At 36.1% G+C, this 24,594-nt stretch overlaps 2 protein-coding genes across 2 annotated transcripts; both read right to left on the bottom strand.

Moving 5' to 3' along the window:
* Positions 1 to 10,673: 10,673 nt before the first annotated feature.
* On the bottom strand, positions 10,674 to 11,528 carry LOC144428249 (putative methyltransferase DDB_G0268948). Its single transcript, XM_078117207.1, has one exon. It carries the CDS (start codon positions 11,526 to 11,528, stop codon positions 10,674 to 10,676), a length of 855 nt encoding a protein of 284 aa, XP_077973333.1.
* Positions 11,529 to 22,117: 10,589 nt separating this feature from the next.
* Positions 22,118 to 22,972, bottom strand: LOC120334537 (malonyl-[acyl-carrier protein] O-methyltransferase-like). Its single transcript, XM_039402049.2, has one exon. The coding sequence runs from the start codon at positions 22,970 to 22,972 to the stop codon at positions 22,118 to 22,120; it is 855 nt and encodes a 284-aa protein (XP_039257983.2).
* Positions 22,973 to 24,594: the final 1,622 nt, after the last annotated feature.

The raw sequence follows: 24,594 nt of genomic DNA, 5'->3' as shown, positions 1-24,594 counted from the left end.
CTCGTCGTCAATACAATGCTTTCAATTTAGTAGTTCATGTAAACGTTCTAAAACGCTCCATGTTTTCCATTGCTTCTTTTTTAGAGAAAGGATTTCACGTAATAAACTCGATTTAAAAGAGGTATTGATGAGATTCCCCCTTGGGTTGATTCTGCGCATGTTTCATATTTATTTACGAGAATTGAAAACCCAAAAATATTGCGCTGACACATATTTTATTGTGTACCACCTGTATACCAAAATGAATAGATAGTTTGAAGGCGACTAGCGCGTCATTGTTATATTAGCTATCAATAGTTTTCAACTTGTGTTATATTATTTGGATATCTGTCGTCGTTTTTATTAGGAGTGTTTATAATACACACGAGTGATATTGTTACATATCTTACCTTGAATTTCAACCAGTTAAGGTATGTAGTGAGATTTATATTAGGTAAAGTACGAACATAGGCGTTAGTTAGTAAAAAAAAATTGATTATAGACTCTGTAAGAACGACGTGGATTCGAATCCGAGTCCGGATCCTAATTCCGGCCCATCCCTAGTTATTTTTCGACATCAAGAGTCCTGTCTAACAAACTTTAAAAAGTGAAATTTCCTTCTGTTATTCCACTTTACCACGTTCATATTTTATTCGTAACAATTACAAATCGGCAATAAGTTAACAACGAGAATATCGGTCAGAGACCGAAGACTTGTCGATCGAAAGTCAGGGGAGCCCCCAAAACAGAAACTGCGGTTTCGATTCATTCGCTCTTACTCCACAGCGCCTCGCTAATTAATCCACATAATTCATCCAAAATCAATAGGCTTCTGGTCCGAGATATGATGAATGCACATGCAAAATTTATGCCCGGCTCATACACTTCTTTCACTCAGACACAGAGGCGTAGCTTAGGGGGGGCAGTGGGGTACATATGCCCCCGGGCGCCAAGGTACAGGGGCGCCAAAATGGGGCTGGCAAAAATTTCACAACAAAGGTAAAAAACGGTCACAAGCAAGAACGCACCGGCGGCAGACATCTAATCTTAGTACATGGCAAACTGCACACTTGGTCAGACCACTTACGACTGCCGACGTCATCACGCACATAGCACGGTCAGATTTCCATCGTAATTACATGGCCAAAAAAATCTGGCAGGAAAACAAAGCAAAATTTGATTTGGTAACGTTAGGTAACAAAATGCACCGGGTTAATTACGTGGTTCTGTATCGTTAAGTTCTTGCCTGCGCACTCGGATGTAAGTTGATACTAGTTCTGTGCTGGAGACAAATGGAAACGGAATTTGGTTGAATGATGTTAATACATGTTTTGAGTAATACGTGGATTGTATTTTGTTGTCAAAGTACCGTACTTTGCGGCAGAGTTACATAAAATATATTATACTGTGCTAAAAGACCTCAATGCCGTTTTCGACAATTCGTCGAGATTGCACAGATTTTGCAAATCTCTACCCCACGGACATCAATGGCCACGAACTTTTCACCGAAATTGGAGATTGCAGAATGCTGCTCAGTAACAGAACTGTAGATCAACCAGAAACTCCTTTGGCTCTTCTTGGTTTTATTGTGTCTTTTGGAGACGACGTTTTATTCAATCTGCAAATTTCTCTACAAATTTTGTTAACAATATCAGTTTCAATTGCAAGCTGTGAACGGTCTTTCAGCAGATTGAAACTTATTTTGTCGTATTCGCGTGCATCAACGGGACAGGATCGTCTCCGTGATCTTGCACTTCTAAGTGTTGAAAGAGAAACATTGGAAAAAAACAGATTTTGATGACGTGTTAACCAGTTTACGACAGTGAAATTGAAAAAATGAATTTATTTTAGACTATGTAGATCATCTTTGACAGTAACTGAGTGGGACATATGCTCTATTTTGTATAGCTTTGCTTCTTCTTTAAATAAAATGTTCCATTAAAATTTGAATTTACATATACATATATTTTTGAATAAATAATAAAATATATAAATACATATAAATTTGAATTCACATATCGTCACGCTAATAACCGAATTGCGTAAGTCATTTTGGGCGGTTTTGAATTTTTCATAAAATAGGTATTTATGTAATGCTGCGCACCTGTCTGTTAACTCAGATTTTATTTTAAGAATTCCGAAACCCATAAAAATAGAAATTTTGTATGATATGCAAATTTGTTCAATTGTTCCGTCATAATGAATTATCATTGTTAACGCAGGACTATTGTGACGTCACAAAGGCAAAATAACCTAGGCGAAGGATTTTCGAGTTTTTGCATCTCAGATTCTAGCTTAGCGCTAATAATTTTTAATTTATACTACTGTATAGGAAGGCGTGCACTTGTGATATTTACTGTCTGAGTCCAATTCACCTTGGTTGACTTTTATATAAGAGTACATTACTGTTTTATTCTTTATATTTAACTTTAGTCTTATTTCGGTGATGTGCAGAGCGTGTTATATTGATGAAATATATATTTTTAAACATAAAAAATAATGTAATTGAAACAGATTAGCTATTTTGGGGATTTTGGATTGTTTGGTTTTCAGGACTGGTACATATAGACAAGTTGCAAAATTGCGTATGCCCTCTAGCCATAGACACATTTTTGCCTAAATCACAGTGTGCCATTATGACGTCACATGACTGCGTCATACAAATTAACTTAAATCCGGCTACGATCAAAAAGTTGAACTATGGCAAATTAAAGACTCTCAATGGCATAGCAATATCATTAGGAAGTTTTTTTACGTTTTTCTCAAAACAGCTAAAAATGACTTACGCAATTCGGTTATTAGCGTGACGAAATATAATTTTTTTTTACATATACAATTAAATCCAATAGAAAACATGATTAAACGTGGGGGCCGGGGCGCCAATTTTATATTTTGCCCCGGGCGCAAAATATGCTGGCTACGCCTCTGCTCAGACATATATATATCAAGCGCGATTGTAAACATTGTTGTCTCTTTTGGTAGTTTTGCGAGTTACTTTTCAGTTTTTAGTTGTTTTCAAAAATAGTTGAAACTAAAAGGACTTAATTATCATTGTGACTTCTGAGTACCTTTAGTAGGGGTGGGCATTTCGAATCGAATAGTAAGTTATTCGAATCGGTTCAGAGCTGAACTTCGAATCGCCGCCTTCTTGTTTTTAATTTTCCGCTAATGGTCAAGGTAAATTCCCGTTTTTTTTCACTGGAGTCATATTTTTTCAACTTAATTCTAGCATATATATGACTATTTCCTGTAGTGAGTTATTCTGTGGGAACGCTCAGTAATCTCTCTGAGTGATTTATTCTATGTCTTCAGTCAGTAATTCATTTGAGGACCCCTTACTATGATAAAGTCGCTTACAATTATATATTTTCGAGATTCGATTCGAAAAAATTATTCGATTCTATTCTGAAATCACAAGGTATTCGAAAATGCCCAGCCCTAACCTTTAGTTTAGTTACAATAATCCAAAATTGATACCGCAAACACTGCGATAGACTAGCCTAAAATGGCACGTGGTTCATTGTTTTGCATAAAAATGGTAGGTTGAACATGTGAGCCAGTTTGTAAGCGATAACTCTCTAAAACACTCTTAAATTCAGCGTTGGATAGTAGTAGATAGTACCTTTAGTTTAGTTACAATAATCCAAAATTGATACCGCAAACACTGCGATAGACTAGCCTAAAATGGCACGTGGTTCATTGTTTTGCATAAAAATGGTAGGTTGAACATGTGAGCCAGTTTGTAAGCGATAACTCTCTAAAACACTCTTAAATTCAGCGTTGGATAGGTACAATCATTCAGGGTTCAATTCAAAGACCGGTGAAACATCCATTGTGATTCAATAATTCTATTTCGCATTTTTATTATGACGAAATAAACAAGTTTCGGTAAGACCATTGAAGTATGCAGCTATCAATCATTAATTCTGAACAAGGGCAGTTAAAGCGCATAGAATGAAGCACTTTTCATAAAGTAGTAAACCCATGCGCAATGTCCACGAAGCGTAAATGTGCGGAAGAGCACAGAATATTTAAGAGAAAGGGTGGGATCTGCATTTTGTGCGAAATTATAATAACAAGGTTCAGCGTCTCATATGCTGTGCGATTATTGCTGTTCGAAAGGAATACAACATCCGCACATGAAAAAATACTATTTCTATACTGAAACAATTCGTCACGAAAAGGTATCGCAATTAAAATTTTCACTGATGAAATAGAGAAATTTTTTCTCCGACATAATTAAAACTTGTGAAGCCTCGGTGAAAGCGAGCTTTGTCATGGGTGAGATGATTGCGAAATCGTCGCGTTTTTGCGTTGATTTTTAACGGAGAGTATATTTTAATGGCTTGTGAAGTAACATCAGCAATTTTTTTCAACAATTAAAGTTAACAAATCACCCTTTCGCACACGACTAATCGACGAGCATTTGCATGCTATCTTAAGACTAGCAAACCAACGCAATGTTTCATGTCTCGTTAGGTTAAAGGTAATTCAAGTGTAATTTTAACAAAAGCATTTCTTTCGTTATTTTGTTTGTATCAATTTTGTACCTAATTTGTTAGTTTGCGGCCCGCGTCGACAATGAAGTTCAAAAATTGGCCCGTGACCTATTTTGAGTTGAAGACCCCTGGTATATATATATGGTTCCATTACATTTGAACCCACGTACATTTGAACCCACGACAACTGCACCTGCATACTATTGCACCTATGGATTTTTTTTGTCGTACGGATATTTGAACCCATACTAACCCTAACCCATGAGGTTTAGCACCCACATATAGATTGAACCCACGGATATACACATGGGTTCAAATGTACGGTCACCTATATATATATATAGATATGTTAAAGTGGAATTAGTTTTCGAGTTCCAGAATACAGGTTGAAATAAAGTGAGAAAACTATTTTGATGACAGCATCAACAACTTATTATATATATGTATAATATTTAAATGCAAAAAATATTCTTATATATATTAAGATTGCCCTTCTACACAAAAAGTTACTTTGGATGATTGTTTCGAATTCACTTCGAAAAATGATAACTTCAGATGAACGTTGACGTTACTATCAGCTCCATTTTCCAAACCCCACAATTTCTTCATTTTGTTTATGCTTTCATCTAACAGATCGGGTTCATGATGCATTTCCATCCATTTTGAAAACTCATTGTACTCAGGAATACCCAAAATGTATTTTCTCAACTTATCCAATGGCAATGTGACAGTACCAACCAAGTCGTCATTCCTGAACTTTTTCACGCCTGATATTTTTTGAAAAACGTTTGGTAACCGCGAACAAATCTCATATATCGGCGCAGAATTGGTTTTGAACCAGTGTTTTGCTTGTTTTAGGTATTTTGCAAAGACTGGCATTCCAGAATCACATCCATGAATTTCGCTTCGTAACAAAGTGATGCCAGCAAATTCAAAACTAGTAATAATTGCACACCCCGACAATTTCAAAACTCTTTTACATTCCTCTGCAAAATTTTCAACGCTCATGAAATGAATAAAAAACACGCTCCATATTAGATCTACCGTGTTTTCAAGAGCCGGCATATTGATCTCATATCCAATGATGTAGTGAATGTTGTCACTAACATTTTTCTTGTTGGCCAAATTTATTTGTTAAATCCAATGATCTCTTTAAAATGTTTAGCAAACATTGGGGTATTACCACCGCCACCACACCCCGCGTCCAGCATCAGATCATAGCGTCGTTCGCGTGTCTGGTTCGGGTCAAGTTGAACTAAACAATCAATTGCATACTTTCTTATAATATCTGGATATTCGATCATGCCACGCTCGAATTTCTTAACAACATCTTTTTTTTTAAAATAATCTTGCATCCATTCAAGACAGCCGTGTAGGATATTTTTTGACAATTTCGATATGCTTCAATACAATAGATATAATTGAGATAAATATTTTTTTGGAACACATTGTCATTGCAAAGGAGTACAGTGATATGAATACGCCACCAGCATTTGATAGATATATATTCACCAAGCGAGCTAAATAACCAAGAACGACAGCGTTGTTCAGAAAGAAAAGGTGGCCAAAATAAGACTGCTAAAAATACTCATCTTTCTGACGAGTATCTGATGCAAGGTAATAATCTACCTGCTAGACCAGTGATTCCCACAACCTGTGGTACGCGTACCACTACTACTGGTCCACTAGTGGCACGCGGAATCTTTTCAAGTGGTACGCGAGCAGTTTGAAATACTGCAACAATTAACTTTTGAGTTGGCTGAAATTATGGCGACAACGGGTTTATAGCGCAAGCAGGTCTTGTCTTGAGATCGCCCTCGACCGCTACTGCCCACCTAAAACGAAACGAGACGATGGACAGCGCTTACGGCAGTCAACGCAAATTAATACGTTGTTACTGCATAAAATTATTACGTTGAAATTTTGCACAAATATCTAAAATGGATGTAGCACCACATAAAATACTACCATAGCCCGTTTCTCGTGCCATTGTTCTCCACCACAAAAAGGATTTTGTCGGTGGTACGCGGCCAGAGTAAAAAGAACAAAAGTGGTACGCGGCCAGTCAAAGGTTGAGAACCGCTGTGCTAGACCTATTATTTTATACGCCTACCACGCCCAATATCCAATTTACAATAATCTAGATCAGTGGTTCTTAAACGGGGGGGGGGGGGGGGGGGGGGGGGGGGGGCGCGAGATGCTCACAGGGGGGGCGCGAGAGGTCACAGGATGGAATCGGAAATTTACATGTAAAGGCTCCTGAAACGGTCTCCACGTTTGTTAAAAATACCGGCTTTTTCGTAGTATAATACATTTTTTTGTCTCGTAATAACTACAAGAATTCAAAATGTTTCTCTATTTTAATTCATTTGTGTTCAAGGTAACTCGCGGTTGCGGCGACTCATGTCAAAATGAACTCATTACCGATCTAAAATACCACGCCAATCCGCGGAAATATTAAAGTGTGATCAACTGCCCGAATATATTTAGTTTTGATATATATATATATATATTGCACTCATGCGAATTCGTTTTCTTCATTAGAAAGATCTGGTATAATATCCCAGAAAGTATATTTAATTTAGTACAATTAAAATACATATTAATCGACTCGAAATCCCCGCGGTACGGATCCTGGGTCAGTCCTCGAGATTACGCCAGTCGTTATAAGAGCCGACTTTGTCTACGGATATGTAATGGTTTTGCTGTTGAATAAAATATTCAATCAGTGATCGATATACTTATTTAAAATGGTTGCTTTATTTATTTAATTGTGATGAATTAAATCTGCGATTGCGTCGATAAAATAAAAGCACCACTACTCCAAAATACCACGGTAATCCGCAACCATAAAAATGTGTGGCAAAGTTCCCGATTACATTTTGATTTGATTTGTATTCTTGCCAATTTCACCATTATGAGCTGTCCCTGCTACTCTTACTCCGCTCTATCGCAATGCTCGATTAATTTTAACACCGTTACAGAAATTTCTTAGTCTGCGATCAAATTCCATGGTGTAAAATTTATTTCAAGTCGGTAGTTTTGGAACACTACTGGTGTGCCGCAGGCACAAGGAATTGATAAGATTTGCAATGTCTAAGAAAGTGTTTTTGATCTGTCGCAGTCCACCTTAAAATAAAACTCATGTTGTTTTCCGTTTTATTTTTAGTATTTTATATCCTCGCTTTTACAATAAAGAAATATTTGGTGGCAGATTCACTACTTTATTCTATCTTTAGCATCTCGTCGCTGATGATTATATAATAAAAACTAACTCGTTTTCCTCAGAGGTGTCATGGTTCCATTCGAGAACAAAAAAAGTAATTATAATCGTCTTCGCGACACAAGAATATGTCGAGGGAAATGAGAATAAACACCGAAATCAAGATTTTCACGGTTTAAATAGCACGCCACGCTAACGAAAACATTCGAGATTTAAACAAAATGCAAACGCAAACGCCTTATCGACTTTATTTTTCAGCGGTCAAGGGCCGGGGAAACGTCCACATGCATAATAACTATTAAAAACTGCTTTTAAATTTACATAAATTCATTTGTACTTCTTCATTTTGTTTGAAACATTAAGCAGCCAGGAAGTCTGTAATTGTTGCATATTTTTAACACACAGTAAATAATTTTGGCATCGCTCAATGGTGATGAAGTAAACAATTGATTGAAATTCACGTGTCTTATGTAAACGTTTAAGAAGAAAATACATTAGAGCATAGGTTTGTTGTGTGTTTAGTTTTACTTGAAAATTAGTTTGACTTTACCAGATATTGCAAAGTGAGGGGGAAAACGAGAATGTAAGATGACCAACCACTATTTGGCTTTATACATACGACAGTGAATGGCGAAGTTGTACTCCGAAGCGTTTTATGCCTAAACAATCCGAGCAATGACCCTATGAGACCAACACTCTTATAGCGCCATTTTAATATATAGCAACCTGCCCATCACAAAAGCATTTTTTCAAAGCAAAAAGGGGGGGGGGGCGCGAAGTTTATAAAATTTTTCAAAGGGGGCGCGGCTCAAAAAGTTTAAGAACCACTGATCGAGATCTTTCCAATCTAGCCTTATACCTATACTTACGAGAGTCACATTTTTTTTATTAAAGAATAAAACATATTTCAAGTGAATACGTCATGGTCGCATTTATATAGTTACTCCGTATTCGCTTTTTTATATTGCAAGCCAAAAATTGGATGTGATGCTTTCAGTAACAAATCAAACACAGCATCCAATTTACAATATTCTAGATCTTTCTAAACTAGCCTTATACCTATATTTATGAGAGTCACATTATTTCTATCAAAGAATAAAACATATTTCAAGTGATTACGTCATGGTCGCGTTTTTTTTTATTCTATTGTAATCCTATTCTATTTAGCTAAGTAACTCAATTTTAACGTAACAATACGTAAATCATCCGTTTTCTGTGATAACACAATCTATAGTCTTATTGTGCGCTGTAATGGATGAGATGAATGATACCGTATCGAAAAATCGTTTATATTCGTTACGCCGCAGATATCGTGATATATGTTTGGGCCATCAAAGATCTTTGCGGGCCGCAAAATATGCATCGACGGGCCGCAAGTCGAGAACCCCTGTATCAGGAAATTGAAATGTCTAATTCCGTTATTCTATTCTCGGTAATACTGGTAATCTATCACAAGCAGGTTTTGTATATCCATTCTGAAAAGTTTCCTACGCCTCAACCTAGATTGTCTGAAAGAAATGGTTATGTTTGGTTACAATGGTTACAGCACGGGGATTCAAAATCTTCACGTTCACAGTTTGTTGTACTTGCAGATGAAGAATGCAAAAAAAAACGGAAAATGTGAGGACATTGAATTTATTCTATTTTCATACTAGGTAACCATCGATTTTTGATATTTAACATGGATATATATCAACAAATTTTCTTCACGAAACATGTCCTTCAGCGCATATCATACAAAATACAAGATCTTTTAAATATCTTGTCACAACGATTTGATATCATGCATTTTTTTCACATATACAGCAGAAAACAGGATTTAGGTATTTAGTCAGGTGGTTTGGCGATGAGCATGCTCGACATCACATTGCATTTTAATTTGTATTGGCTTTTTAAGTTCAATGATTAATCCAGCGGTTTCCAAACTTTTTGTTCATGCGGCGCCAAATTATCACGGAAAAAACTCACGGCGCACTTATACGAAAAAAATGCAGTTTTTCAAATAAAACTCAATTTTGTTATCGCTAATGTGTACTTTATGTATTATAAAGTTTTAAAACACGTAGGCATCAGGAATATAAGCAAAAGGTCAACGCTTCTTCCTCATCTCCGCTCGTTTTTCCTTCGCAATGATGGAAAAATCAACCATATTCGCTTTAACTCTGTTCAGTAGATATATGAACTGCATCTCACGTAATTGCACCAAGTAGTTTATCCCTCTATTGTTACGTAACATTAGAGGCAGACACTACGTAACAGGAAGTAAACGACATAAAAAGAAATTTATTGATTTATATACACAACATTTAAAATAGGGATCAAAAGAACATTTATAATGCACACGACGCACTAATGCGCCGCGGCCCACCCTTTTGGAACCGCTGGAATCTATTGTTCCGAAGAGAATAGAGTTTTTCAACAACAGCATTCACCTCAACAACAACAAGAGTAATAGCAACATGAATTATGAATTTAACATAACGATCTACAAGTCCACTTCGTGTAAAATGGATGCATTTTTTTCAATTTTCAGCTTATGTACATGTTTCAATCCCAAAATGTTCCTGAAATAATGAGTGGTAATTCAGGGAAATTCTGGTCTCAAAATATTGAATTCAGCCCCAAAATCCTAGTCCAAATACAATTTTAATTTTTTATTACGTGCTCACCACAAAACATAACATGGTCCAAATTGCTTTCTGACAAATTCTGAAAACTATTATTTAAAATACCATGACAGTTGGCTAAAATCAAGTTAAAATATGTAAACCAAATGCCTATGATGGAAGACATCCAAATTTCTATGCGATCGCGGCAATGGTAATAATCCCATGTCGCGTGAATTTAATTAAAATTATAAAAGAAACTCTTAACATGATAAGATTAAACACTTCATTGATTTTATCCTAACGAAAATTTCTAAATATTATCATGCAAAGAAAAGTTAAATTTTCATGATCGTTGCATCAAGTTCACTTCGAAAAACGAAGCGCGAAAAATGATACCTTCAGAAGAACGATGACTTCATTATCATCCTTATTTTCTAAATTCCACATTCTCTTCATTTCTCTGATGCTCTGATTTAAAGGATCGGGTTCATGATGCATTTCCATCCATTTTGAAAACTCATTCCACTCAGGAACACTCAAAATGAATTTTCTCAACTTATCCAATGACAATGTGATGGTACCAACCAAGTCGTCTTTCCTAGACTTTTTTACGCCTGATATTTTTTGGAAAACGTTTGTATACCGCTGAATAACCTCATATTCTGTTGCAATATGACTTTTGAACCAGTCAGATGAGTTCTTAAGGTATTTGGCAAATGCTGGCATTCCAGAATCACATTCGTGGATTCCGCTTCGTAAAACGGTGATATCAGCATAGCTAAAGCCAGCAACTATGGCACATCCCGTTGGTTTCAAAACTCTCTTACATTCTTCTACAAAAGTTTCAACGTTCATGTATTGAATAGAAAACATGCTCCATATTAGATCTACCGTGTTTTCACGAGCCGGCAGTTTGTTTTCATCTCCAACAATGTATTGAATGTTGCAATGAACATTTTTCTTGTTTGCCAAATTTATTTGTTTTTTGCTTTTGTCAAATCCAATAATCTCTTTAAACTGTTCAGCAAATATGCTAGTATGATGACCGTTACCACAACCTGCGTCCAGCATTAGGTCATAACGCCGATTATGTGTCTTGTCTGGATCGAGTTGAGCTAAACAATCAATTATATATTTTCTTAAAACATTTGGATATTCGACCGTGTTCTCCTCAAATTTCTTAACTGCATCTTGCTTTTCATATAATCTAGCCTCCATTTAAAACGGCTTTAAGATATTTTTGACAACAGCTCTATGCTTCAAAACGATAAATATTGCAGCGGTACGACTTTACCGGAATATGTGCTCGCCACTAATATAATGATGATTAGTTCAGAAGATCCCGTGTGCTGCAAAGCCACACAAATAGGTTGAAGTACACGATGCAAACAAAGAGAATATATTAAATAGTGTAAGATCCACGCCCAAAGCAGATAAAATAAGAGCGACAAAATACGGTCCTTACTCAGCGACAGCAAAATGATCGATCGCAGCACAGTTCACATATGCAGTGGTGGTTGGAGTCGAGAAACATGAGACATTAAGGCAGGATCCACACACCAATGCATATGCAATACCTAGACAAGAAATATGAATAAAATACAAAACAATAAAAAAAAAATAGGTCCAGTCCCGCCACAATCCCCCCCCCCCTTTTTTCTTTAGAGGTTATTCACAAAAAATTTACTCTACAAAAAAGTAAAAACATTCCATAAGAAAATTATTAAACACATTAAGGACACAAAACTCGTAGAAAACACAATATGTATGTCAATCAGTAGGTATTAGCAAAATATGGAACATAGGGGAACGAAATATGAAACAGTAGAAAGCATTCCTGAAAGTATGGCAAATATAAGGCATACTATTTACAAAATAAACAATAAAAATACAAAATTAAATATACCCTAACTAAAAATAATTACTAACTAGTCCTACCTAAGTATATAAATTATAGCAAAATTCCCATTGTATTTTAAACAAAATGTTACCAAGCACGGGAGGTCTGTATCTTGGCCTACCAGAACGAGTAAAAGCCTGATTTGCGCCAGACTCTTCAACAGGCAAATCAGAATTGAAATTAACTTTCGGTTCAAGTCTAACAGGAATAGTAACATCCTGTACATCGTCATTAGAAACAGCAATATTGTCTGGGAAATCTCTATTAATAGCATCACAATCCTCAATCAAATATAACCAAGATGATCAACGTGAGCTATTCTAAAACAATTACCAGTGTTAATGTTCCTAATACGATATACAAAATGTGAAAAACAATCTAACACTTCAAAAGAACCTATTCAACCAGTCGGAAGTTTTCTACTCTTAGGAGGATAAAAATATCAAACAAGATCACCAACATTAAAAGACAAAAGCTTGACAGTTGCATTAAAATTACGTTTCTATCGAACGGCAGATTTACCTAACTGTTCACGAGCAAATTCAAAAGCTTCAGATGTAGCATTATCAAACCATTCAAGAAATTCACTTAGGAACATTATGATCAGGAGGTTTACCAAAAAGTAAATCAGTCGGCAACACGGCCCAACATTAAACGATTCGGAGTAAAGCCTGTACTTTCATGCACAGTAGATCTATAAGCCATTAAAAGATAGAGAATGTGTTCTTCCTAGTCTGTACGGGTAGAATCCACAAACGCTTTAGGCATCTGCTGCAAGGTCTTATTCATTCTTTCACATAGACCATCCGATCTAGGATGATAAGGAGTCGTACAGGTTTTATCAATTTCAAATAAGGAACACATATGCTTAAACAAATGAGATTCAAAATAAACTCCTTGGTCACAATGAATAATTCGTGGAATACCCTATCTCAGGGGTTCCCAAGCTTTTTTTATAACGACCCCTATAACAACTTTCAAGGGTCCAGTGCGACCCCAGGTCAATATATATATATTTGATGAAACTTTGGAGCTTCTTTCATTGGACTTTTGAGTTTGGTCATGTGGTGATATTAAGTAAAATAAGCTAAAACCAAACAGTGATGTCGCAATAAGCACTTACATTTTCTATAGCATAAGCATATAGCGATGCTTATGGGCATGTTTTACAGTAAGCCATGGTACAAGCTGCTAAATTTAACATGATTTATCAAATCTTAGATGTTTTGTACATTCATCCTCCACCATACCTCAGCGACCCCATGACCTGTTTGCGACCCCACCTACTTATCACTCCGACCCAATTTGGGGTCGCGACCCCTGGATTGGGAACCCCTGCCCTATCTGCTAAAAAAAGTCTGTTACAAGTACATCGGCTGTTGTACTGGCCTTTTGATTAGGCAAAGGATAAACCTCAACCCATTTAGTAAAATTGTCTGTGTCTACTAAAAGATGTTCATTGTCCCGTTCAGTTTTAGGTAAAGAGCTCACGAATTCGAGACTAATTCTGAGAAGTGGCCTGGTACAAATCATTTTACGCATTTCTGCACGTCTTTTCCCATGAGGGGATTTGGTAGCAGTGCAAGCTTTACAATAACGACACTAAGAAGATAATTGACTGTGTATTCTAGGCCAATAAAATCATTCCCTCATTTATTTTTATAAATTCGTTCTTTACTCAAATGTCCACCAGTACGCAACTCGTGGATTTCGCGACGCGAAACTAAAAGTAAAACGATTCGAAAAATGGATTTTCCTATAGGCGCGGATGGCAAAAACTCGCGATGAAGTACCCCATCGATGACTCTCAATAACTTCCACTGGCTGCACAAAATTCGAAAAAAAAACGAAAGTTCTGCAGCTGGAGGTGGTTGATCCAATGTTTTCTTCATTGTCAGTACTTTAGAGATTTTTACCGTCCTTCATCTGCATCTCACGCATATCAGTCGGTGAATACGAAGCGAGCCATTCCATAGAATTACCATGACTCGGTTGCAAAGCAGCAACTTTGACAGTTTCCAATTCACACGGCTGATCACCATTCTCACAAATAGTGCAGGAATCACGCTTACATCGGCGACAAATACGACTCAAGCCATCAGCATTGCCATGCTTGGAACCAGCACGATGTTCAACTGTAAAACCATAAGTATCGAAAACGGATACCCAACGAGCTGCAATGCCTTCTGGATCCCTAAAATTCAAAAGCCAACGTAATACGGAATGATCAGTTCGTAGCTTAAAATGTCGACCCCACAAGAAATGACGAAAATGTTTAAAACTCCCCATGGCAATGCAAAAAGTTCTTTATATGTAGCACAATATCTCTTCTGTGCCTTGTTCAGGGTAACACTGGCAAATGCAAGAAACTTTCCTTCACCATTCTGCATTTGACTCAAAACTGCGCCAGCTCCGAACCCAGAACAATCAGTGTCCAGTATAATTTCGTCTCCATCTTCCTGTGGAAATGATAACAAAGAAGCACGAATTTTAAAGGTTCTTTCAAGCGAAGTAAAGCGACATCACACTGCTATGTCCAATCAAATTCTATTTTTTTCTTCGTCAGATGAACAAGAGGATGTGCAATTAGAGAGAAATCTTCAACAAACTGTCGGTAGTAATCACAAAAACCAAAAAATGACTGCAATTCCTTGACATTAGCAGGCTTAGGTCAATCGCGAATAGCAGAGATCTTGCCATCGCTTCAGCTTATACCATATTCAGATATTACATGTCCCGAATATTCCACTTTACGACGAAGAAGTTTACACTTCTCTGGCTTGAATTTATGTCCAGCAGCACGAATTCTTGCAAAAACTTCACGTAGGCTAAGCTGCTTACGGCCAGATCAAAGCTTTCCCCCTATGACAAATTATCATCTAAAAATGCGAGGCAAATTTTTCATAAAGTCCCAGCCAAAACTTTGTCGATTAAACGTTGAAAAAGCAAGCCCGAGAACACAAAACTGGAAATGAATATTTCCAAACTGATAGCTGTTTTTTCCCAATCTAGGTCGAGCTCACTTGCCAGTACCCACTCGTCGAGTCGAACGATGAAAGCCACTTTGCTTTACCCAACGCATTCGAAATATCATTTATTCTTGGCAAACTGTAGGCATCTTGAATTGTTACAAGGTTCAAAAATCTGAAATCAATACAAAATCTAGAAGTTCCGTCCTTCTTAGGAACGAGAACAATAGGTGAATTGTAGGGACCTCCACTCGATTCTATTACACCTTGATCAAGCATGCTATGTACTTGTTTCTCTGCAATTTCCCTCTTTGCCAATCCCATACGTCGAGGTGGAACTTTAATTGGTTCAGATGTAGACGTTTTCATTTTATGTTTGTCTACAGACGTTCGTACCAGTTTGCCATCAGAACCAGCAAAAACATCCTGATATTCGACAAGCAAATCATGAACACTTTGACGTTGTTCATTCGTTAAATCTTCTGGATCGTCGACGAGTTTTTTCAAATGTTCAGGTAGTTCTCTGTTGTCCATGACATCACCAGGCATAACTGGTTCCAGAGAAGAGACAGTATGTTGCAATCAATACAGACTGTTGCTGGGGAATATTCCCACCGTCACGAGGAGTTTGGGCATTCCCACCCCAGGCAGAATTTTTTGAGCTACTCCCCGGTGAAAAATTTCCTACCGAGCCATGGACCGTTTGCTCAGCCGAATAGTAGAGAACTGCGAATTCTGTGGAACCTATTAACTATCACACTGAGAAGCTATATGACCTCTGCCATGAAATCTTTGGCATAGGTTTTTAGGGCAATTCCTATACGTATGTGACCCTCGGCACCACAGCCATAACAAGTAATACCTTCATTCCTACGACCACCCTTCTGATGAGAAAATCGGGGTCGATGACCATCGTCTAACATAGCACCAAATCAGTCGAGTATCTCCTCAAAATCATTCCTCAGCTTACTAAATTCAGATTCACACACACCATCATTATTCACAATAGCTACCATGGGCTTACCAGCACGATTACAACTAGGGGCACTGTGCGTAGCATCAATGGAATGACAAACATCAGCCACAGTAATTAATTTATCAAGGCTCTGAGTCTGCCTGATTACCAAAGTCTTACACACTCAGGAACACTGAAAATGTAAATTTTTTATTCATCTTGAATTGCACTAGCCAGAATATATATCGAATTCTAATTTATCAAGAGGCTTGAGTAGACAGAACGATCATGACAACCAAAAATAAGGTAATGTCATTGATCCCGTCATTGTCCTAATCGGCTTTAGACCAAATCACGAAATACAACATAAGGACATAATAGATTGGAACATATACCTTTTTTATACATCTATTCAAAATAGATACAATCCAATCATGCATTGACCAAAGACAAAAGTTACTGTAATACGCTATTTCAGTATTTTTGTTACTGTCTATAACAGGGGTCACCAACCCGTTGCCCGCGGGCACAAAATCGCCCGTGAAGACTCCATATGTCACCCGCAGGTCTGTTCCGAAATAAGCGTAATAACGGCGCTTATGAGTAAGCTACATCAATTAATTTTTGTCCCGCTATTCTTGTATTGATCACACTTATATGGGAACTGGGAAAGGCACTGGAGTATATTAATTATTGTAATAACCAACCTGATTTGACCTCAGTAATGTGACGGGTCATTTAATAGTCTTCCAATTTTGACATCACACAGAGTAATCGTAATCGCATTTTTTGACATGTACTTCACCAGGAACAAACACGAAACACGCCTTTCTGATGATCTGCAAGTCTCGCTCAGAGTTACAACAGCACCTCAGTACAACACTACAGTGTGACATTTTATAGTATAACTGTTAAGTCCATTTTATCTTAGGCTTGTGCAGAGTGTTTGTAAATAATCCAGGTACATTGTGGTTTCCTAGGATATTATATATAGTAGTGATCATTTTAAAATCAATTTGAAAACACTCAGTTTCAAAACGCAAGTGTCATTGATGGTTCCCGTACATTTGATCCCACGACAATTGCACCTGCATACTATTGCACCTATTGACATTTTTTGTTTGTTTTGCGGATATTTGAACCCATACTAACCCTAACCCCTGGGTTTAGCACTCGCATATAAATTGAACCCGCGGATATACACATGAGTTCAAATGTACGAAATGTACGTGGGTTCGAATGTACGTTCACCGTCATTGATAGAAATTTATTGCAACGTTGTAATAAACGTTTGGTTTTTTGAAGAATCCTAAAGATTATCAGTGGGTCTACTTGACTAAATACCAGTAATTATCAATAGTTGAAGCTTAATCGAGCAAACTGACTTTTTTAGAAGTGTGCATTGAACTGGTAGCCTTCGGCTTAATCTGTACCCAGAAAGTAGCCCTCGGCTTCAAAAGGATTGGTGACCCCTGGTCTATAACTTATCTACTTCCGAATTGATGACTCGTTTCAATTGTAGCGTACACCGGTATCGGTTACGTGTCGACCTGTACAACTGTAAAATTGTCTGAATGAGTTACCTGAAAAAAATATTTTGTGCCTCATATAAAATCCCAATGAATTCATAACCCGGTAGTTGTAATTAAAGTATTTTATAAAGTAATGTCTAAAATCGAGTAATGTCTAAAATCGAACTCAAAGCGATTACAAAGCTTGCAAATTGAATAATTCTGTTATAAGGTTGCATGTTACTACTACCTAATATCAGAATATTGAAATGTGTAATTCCGATATTCTGTTTTCGGTAATACTGGTAATCGATCACACGCAGATTTTGCATATTCATTTTGAAAAGTTTCTATGCCCTAAGGCCTAAATTGTCTAGAAGATTTATTGAGGTTATAAAATAAAAGTCAAGGCAAATACACACTTACATTAACAAAGCACAAAGATTCAAAATCGCTCACAGTTTGTCGAACTTGCAGATGAAAAATGCAAAAAGAAACGAAAAAGTTGGGGAAATTGAATTTATCACATTTTCATACTAAATAACAATCGATTTTTGAAATGTAACATGGACATGGACAACATTTTCTTCAGGAAGCATGTTTGTAAGCCCATATTATACAGAATACAAGATCTTTCAAATAACTTGCTTTATCGATTTGATATCAATGCATTTTTCTTAGGTATACAGCAGAAAACAGGATTTAGTTGTTTAGACCAGGGCTCCTCAAACTTTTGATGTTGCGGAGCCCTTGAATAGGTTGACTATTTTTCACGGAGCCCCAAAATAAATGGTAAAATTGTTATTTTTCGATTAACATTTCTGAGTAAGTTAAAAGTACTTTATTTAAATTAAATGTTAAATCTTTTTTAATAGGGTTAAAACAAGTCATAAATAAATCAAAATTTCCTAGATAAATTATATATAATAAAGCTGTAAATTTAACACTTGACAAACATATTAATAAACCAGGGGTCGAATTTTTTCTCTTTGACATTTTTGGAATACATAAAAGGCTTCTAATAACGTGTGCGATTGCATTTTGTTACCATAGCCGATTGTTTTCGTCAGCATGGCGTGTTTTTAAACAATAAACATCTTTACGCTGGTGTTTATTTTACCCCAAATCAAAAATTTCCTTTGGCGTATACATGTATTTTTCCACAATGACGAAGATAATTGCTTTTTGTTTTCGTGGAGAATTGTGAGTTCAATGTAAAAAACATGTTACCACATTATAGTCATCGGCGACAAAATGCTAAAAATAATAATTTAAAAAGATTTAAATCCGCAACTCAAATTTCTTGATTTAAAAGCGGCATTCTAAAATATTGAAACTAAAACTTAAAATGGAAGATCACACTATAAATTTGGTTTCAGCAGACTCACGTCAGATCAAAAACGCTTTTATAGATATTGTAAATCACAAAATTTGGTGTTATGTTAGGTTTTATTTGGTTAATCATCGTAATAACTGCGAAATTGAAACACAGTCAATTGTGCGCGCGATGTACGGTTTTTTCATACTGAAACTACCGACGGAGCCGCATGCGATAGAATAAATTTTAATCGTTTGTAATTTGTCCAGAACTTGTGATTGTGATTGGGGCGAGAGGTCACAAAATGGAATCGGATATTTACATGTAACGGCTCCTGAAACGGTCTCCGCGTTCGTTAAAAATAACGGCTTTTTGTGGTATAATTAATTTTTCTGTCTCGTAATAACTACAATAATTCAAAATGTCTCTCCATTTTAATTCATTTGTGTTCAAGGTAACTCGCGGTTGCGGCGACTCATGTCAAAATAAACTCATTACAGATCTAAAATACCACGCCAATCCGCGGACATATTAAAGTGTGATCAACTGCCCGATTATATTTAGTTTTGATATATATTGCACTCATGCGAATTCGTTTTCTTCATTAGAAATTTCTGGTATAATATCCCAGAAAGTATACTTAATTTAGTACAATTAAAATACATATTCATCGACTCGAAATCCCCGCGGTACGAATCCTGAGTCAGACCTCGAGATTACGCCACACGTTATAAGAGCCGACTTTGTCAATGGGTATGTAATGGTTTTCGTGTTGAATAAAAGATTCAATCCATGACCGATATACTCATTTAAAATGGTTGCTTTGTTCATTTAATTGTGATCAATTAAATCTGCGATTGCGTCGATGAAATAAAAGCACCACTACTCCAAAATATCACGGTAATCCGCAACCATAAAAATGTGTGGCAAAGTGCTCGATTAAATTTTGTTTTGTATTCTTGCCAATTTCACCATTATGAGCTGTCCCTGCAACTCCTACTCCGCTCTATCGCAATGCTCGGTTAATTTTTAACACCGTTCGAGAAATTCATTAGTCTGCGATAAAATCCCACGGAGTAAAATTCATTTCAAGTCGGTAGTTTTAGAACACTACTGGTGTGCCGCAGGCACAAGGAATTTATAGGATTTGCAATGTATAAGAAAGTGTTTTTAATCTAACGCGGTCCACCCCAAAACAAAACTCATGGTGTTTTCCGTTTTATTTTTAGTATTTTATAATCTCGCTTTTACAATAAAGAAATATTTGGTTGCAGATTCACTACTTTATTCTATCTTTAGCATCTCGTCGCTGATGATTATATAATAAAAAACCAACTCGTTTTCCTCAGAGGTGTCATGGTTCTATTCGAAAACAAAAAAAGTAATTATAATCGTCTTCGCGACACAAGAATATGTCGAGGGAAATTTCTGATTTAGGGAGAATAAACACCAAAATCAAGATTTTTACGGCATAGCAGGCCACGCTTACGAAAACAATCGAGATTTAAACAAAATGCAATCGCAAACGCCTTAGCGACTTTATTTTTCAGCGGTCAAGGGCCGGGGAAACGTCCACATGTATAATAACTATTAAAAAATGAACTGCTTTCAAATTTACATAAATTCATTTGTACTTCTCCATTTTGTTTGAAACGTTAGACAAGCCAATAAGTCTGTAATTGTTGCTTATTTTTAACAAACAGTAAATAATTTTGGCATCGCTCAATAGTGATAAACAATTGATTGAAATTGTACGTGTCTTATGTAAACGTTTAAGCAGAAAATACATTAAAGCATAGGTTTATTGCGTGTTTAGTTTTACCTAAAAATTAGTTTGACTTGCTATTGCTAACTGAGGGGAAAAACGAGAATGTATGATGACCAACCATTATTTGGCTTTATACATACGACAGTGTATGGCGAAGTTGTACTCCAAAGCGTTTTATGCCTTAACAATCTGAACAATGATGCTATGAGACCAACACTCTTATAGCGCCATTTTAATATATAGCAACCTGCCCATCACAAAAGCATTTTTTCAAAGCAAAAATAGGAGGGGGGCGAAGTTTGTGAAATTTTTCAAAGGGGGGCGCGGCTCAAAAAGTTTAAGAACCACTGCTTTATATCCTCGCATTGGTCATGGATTGAATATAACAGAAATTTCGTTATCCATTTTTTTTCAATCGCGGAGAATGTTGCGCGCAAATTTCTGATTCGAATTTTGAATCTCTTCCCTCTTAAAAATCCTGGCTGCGCTCCTGCTTATAAACAATTTTTCGCCTCTTTCCACATTTCGAGGTTATATATTTGTCAAATTTTATTAAAGCTGTTATTGCTTCTTTAAACAGTTACAAAATTAGCCAAGTCAGTATTTTGAAAAGTAATCACATAGCTCGCGGAGCCTCTGGGTTTCTCTCGCGGAGCCCTGGGGCTCCGTGCGCAGCACTTTGAGAACCTATGGTTTAGACGAGTGGATGGTCGATGAGCATGCTCGACATAGCATTACATTTTTATCTCACTTTTATGGCATATTAGGTTTGAGATTAATTAATTTATTGTTTTGAAGAAAAGTGAGTTTCTTTTAACAACAACATTCACCTCAACAACAACAATAGAATTCATAAAAACTATCTACAAGTCCACGTTGTGTCAAAATGGATATATTGTCCCAATTTTCAGCTCATGTACATGTCTCCATCCAAATAAATTCCTGAATTGTTGGGTGATGATTCCGAGAAATTCTGGTCTCGGGATATCTATTCCAATCCTAATGTCCTAGTCAAATTACTACGCACGCAACTGACTTTCAATTTTCATTTTAAGTAAATTTTTATTACGTGTTCCACAAGGCATTGTCAAGTTGTTTCTGACAAATTCTGAAAACATTTGTTTATAATAACATGACAGTTGGCTAAAAACAAGTTTATAATATATATACAAAATGAATATGACGGAAGACGTCCAAGTTTTTATGTGATGGTGAAAATGGTAACAAACTCATGTCAGGTGAATTCATTTAAATCATTGCAGAAATGTTTAACATGATAAGATGCAGATGCAACACTTTATTAATTTTATTTTAACAAAATAAAAATAAAATGCTGAAGAATAGTAATCGAAGAAAAGTTGAATTCTCATGATTGTTAAATCAAGTTCACTTAGAAAACTGAAGCACAAAAAATGATAACTTCAGAAGAACGATGACTTCCTTATCATCTTTATTTTCTACACTCCACATTTTCTTCATCTCTTTAATACTCTGATCCAAAGGATCGCAATCGTGATGCATTCCCATCCATTTTGAAAACTCATTCCACTCAGGAACACTCAAAATGTGTTTTCTCAACTTATCCAATGACAATGTGATGGTACCAACCAAGTCGTCTTTCCTAGACTTTTTTATGCCTGATATTTTGTGAAAAACGTTTGTATAACGCTCACAAACCTCATATTCTGCTGCAAAGTGACTTTTGTACCATTCAGATGATTTCTCAAGATATTTGGCAAATGCTGGCATTCCAGAATCACATTCGTAGATTCCACTACGTAAAAAGTGGATATCAGCAAAGTCAAAGCCAACAATTATGGCACATCCCATTGGTTTTAAAACTCTTTTACATTCTGTTACAAAAGTTTCAACATTCATGTATTGAATCGAAAAGAAGCTCCATATTAGATCTACTGTGTTTTCAGAAGCTGGCATTCTGTTCTCATCCGCAACAACATATTGAATGCCGTCATGACCATTCTTCTTGTTTGCCATATTTATTTGTTCTTGGCTTTTGTCAAATCCAATAATTTCTTTGAAATGTTTAGCAAACATGCTTGTATGACCACCGTTACCACAACCCGCATCCAGCATCAGGTCGTAACGTCGATCACGCATCTTGTCTGGGTCGAGTTGAACCAAACAATCAATTGCATATTTTCTTATAATATCTGGATATTCGAACATGCCTTCTTCAAATTGTTCAACGACATCATGTTTTTCATAAAATCTAGCCTCCATTTAAGACAACTGTGTTAGATATTTGACGATATAGGCTGAAAAACAATATAGAAATAACCAAGATAATGAATTTATTGGAACGCAATTTCATTGCTATAGGAACTAGGAAGGGTAGTCTACTCAATGGAATACACTAATTTTTTATTTCAGCAGTGACGGCCCTTCAAAACCTTTACAGTATTAACTTGAACAATTTAGAATTACATTTAGGTTAGCTAATAACGTTACGTCTGTCAGAACATTCAATCAAGATTTTGATTTTTAAAGGCTGACGTCGAAGGGTCAGAATTACTGTGAAATATAATTTTTTAAAAAAAAAGTACTTTTTTAAAATGTAACGTGGACCATTGTAACGAATCATCGATGTTTTTGTCCAAGATAAAAGAACTTAGACCCAAATCATTAACTCAAACAAAACTAGGTTAAATTTAACTTTTTATACCAAACTCAGCTCATGGGATCCGATTGACGATGACAATATTTCATGATATCGAAATAGCGCATCTGATAGCGTTTTGAAATTGTTTGTAAACTTATTGAATATTGCAACAAAGGAAACCCTGATACCAATATAGCAAGTTAGAATACGTATGTGAATCGCAGTATCCCTGTTTATTTGAAAACAAGCAATCTATCCTACAGATTCTTGATACAAACAACACTCCGCACATGAGGTTTATTTATCTGGAAATGATATTTTATGGCCTTCAATTGCACTAGCTAGAATATATGTCAAAATATTATTTACCTACAGGCTAAACAGAACGACCTTGATATTCAGATATACAGCGGCCCATGTCAGTGATGCAGTCATTGTCATTATCGTCCTTAGACCAAGTCACGAAATACACCATAAGTTATAGATTGGAACATCATGAATACACAAGATGACTATGATGAACGACGTCCAAGTTTTATGTAATTGAGGCATTTGTAACAAAGTTATGTCGGGTGAATTCAAAGCATCAAAGAAACGCTTAACATGATAAAATGCAACACTTTATTATTTATATTTAAAGTGAGAAAAAGAAATTCCTATCATGCCGTGAAAAGTTGCTCTGAATTCTCATGATCGTGACGTCAATTTCTTTGTGAAAACCCAAGCGCGAAAATGATAACTTCAGAAGAACGATGAATACATTATCATCCTTATTTTCTAAACTCCACATTCCTTTCATTTCTATAATGCTATATTGCATGATGCATTTCAATCCATTTTGAAAACTCATTGCACTCAGGAACACTCAAAATGTAAATTTTTTATCCAACTTGAATTGCACTAGCCAGAATATATATCGAATTCTAATTTATCAAGAGGCTAGAGTAGACAGAACGATCATAACAACCAAAAATAAAGTACCTCATCATGTCATTGATCCCGTTATTGTCATTATCGGCTTTAGACCAAATCACGAAATACAACATAAGTTATAGATTGGAACATATTTCATGCAATGACGTGTTTATAATAGATACACAAAAAGACTAAAAAAAGGCAGAAATGTTTAGAAATATTTATCCATTGTAATCGATTCAATTGTATAATTATATATTCGTAAATATTGTATTATGTTAGTGTAGAAGTTTTAAATACGAATTGATCAAAGGCGCAAAAAGACCGC

This window comes from Styela clava, chromosome 10 (assembly GCF_964204865.1).
Source record: "Styela clava chromosome 10, kaStyClav1.hap1.2, whole genome shotgun sequence".
NCBI classification, from domain to species: domain Eukaryota; kingdom Metazoa; phylum Chordata; class Ascidiacea; order Stolidobranchia; family Styelidae; genus Styela; species Styela clava.
This window is presented reverse-complemented; position numbering and strand designations above follow the sequence as displayed.

Coding starts and splice junctions, on each gene's coding strand:
- LOC120334537 (XM_039402049.2), bottom strand. CDS start 22,972: ATGGAGGCTAGATTTTATGAAAAACATGATGTCGTTGAACAATTTGAA.
- LOC144428249 (XM_078117207.1), bottom strand. CDS start 11,528: ATGGAGGCTAGATTATATGAAAAGCAAGATGCAGTTAAGAAATTTGAG.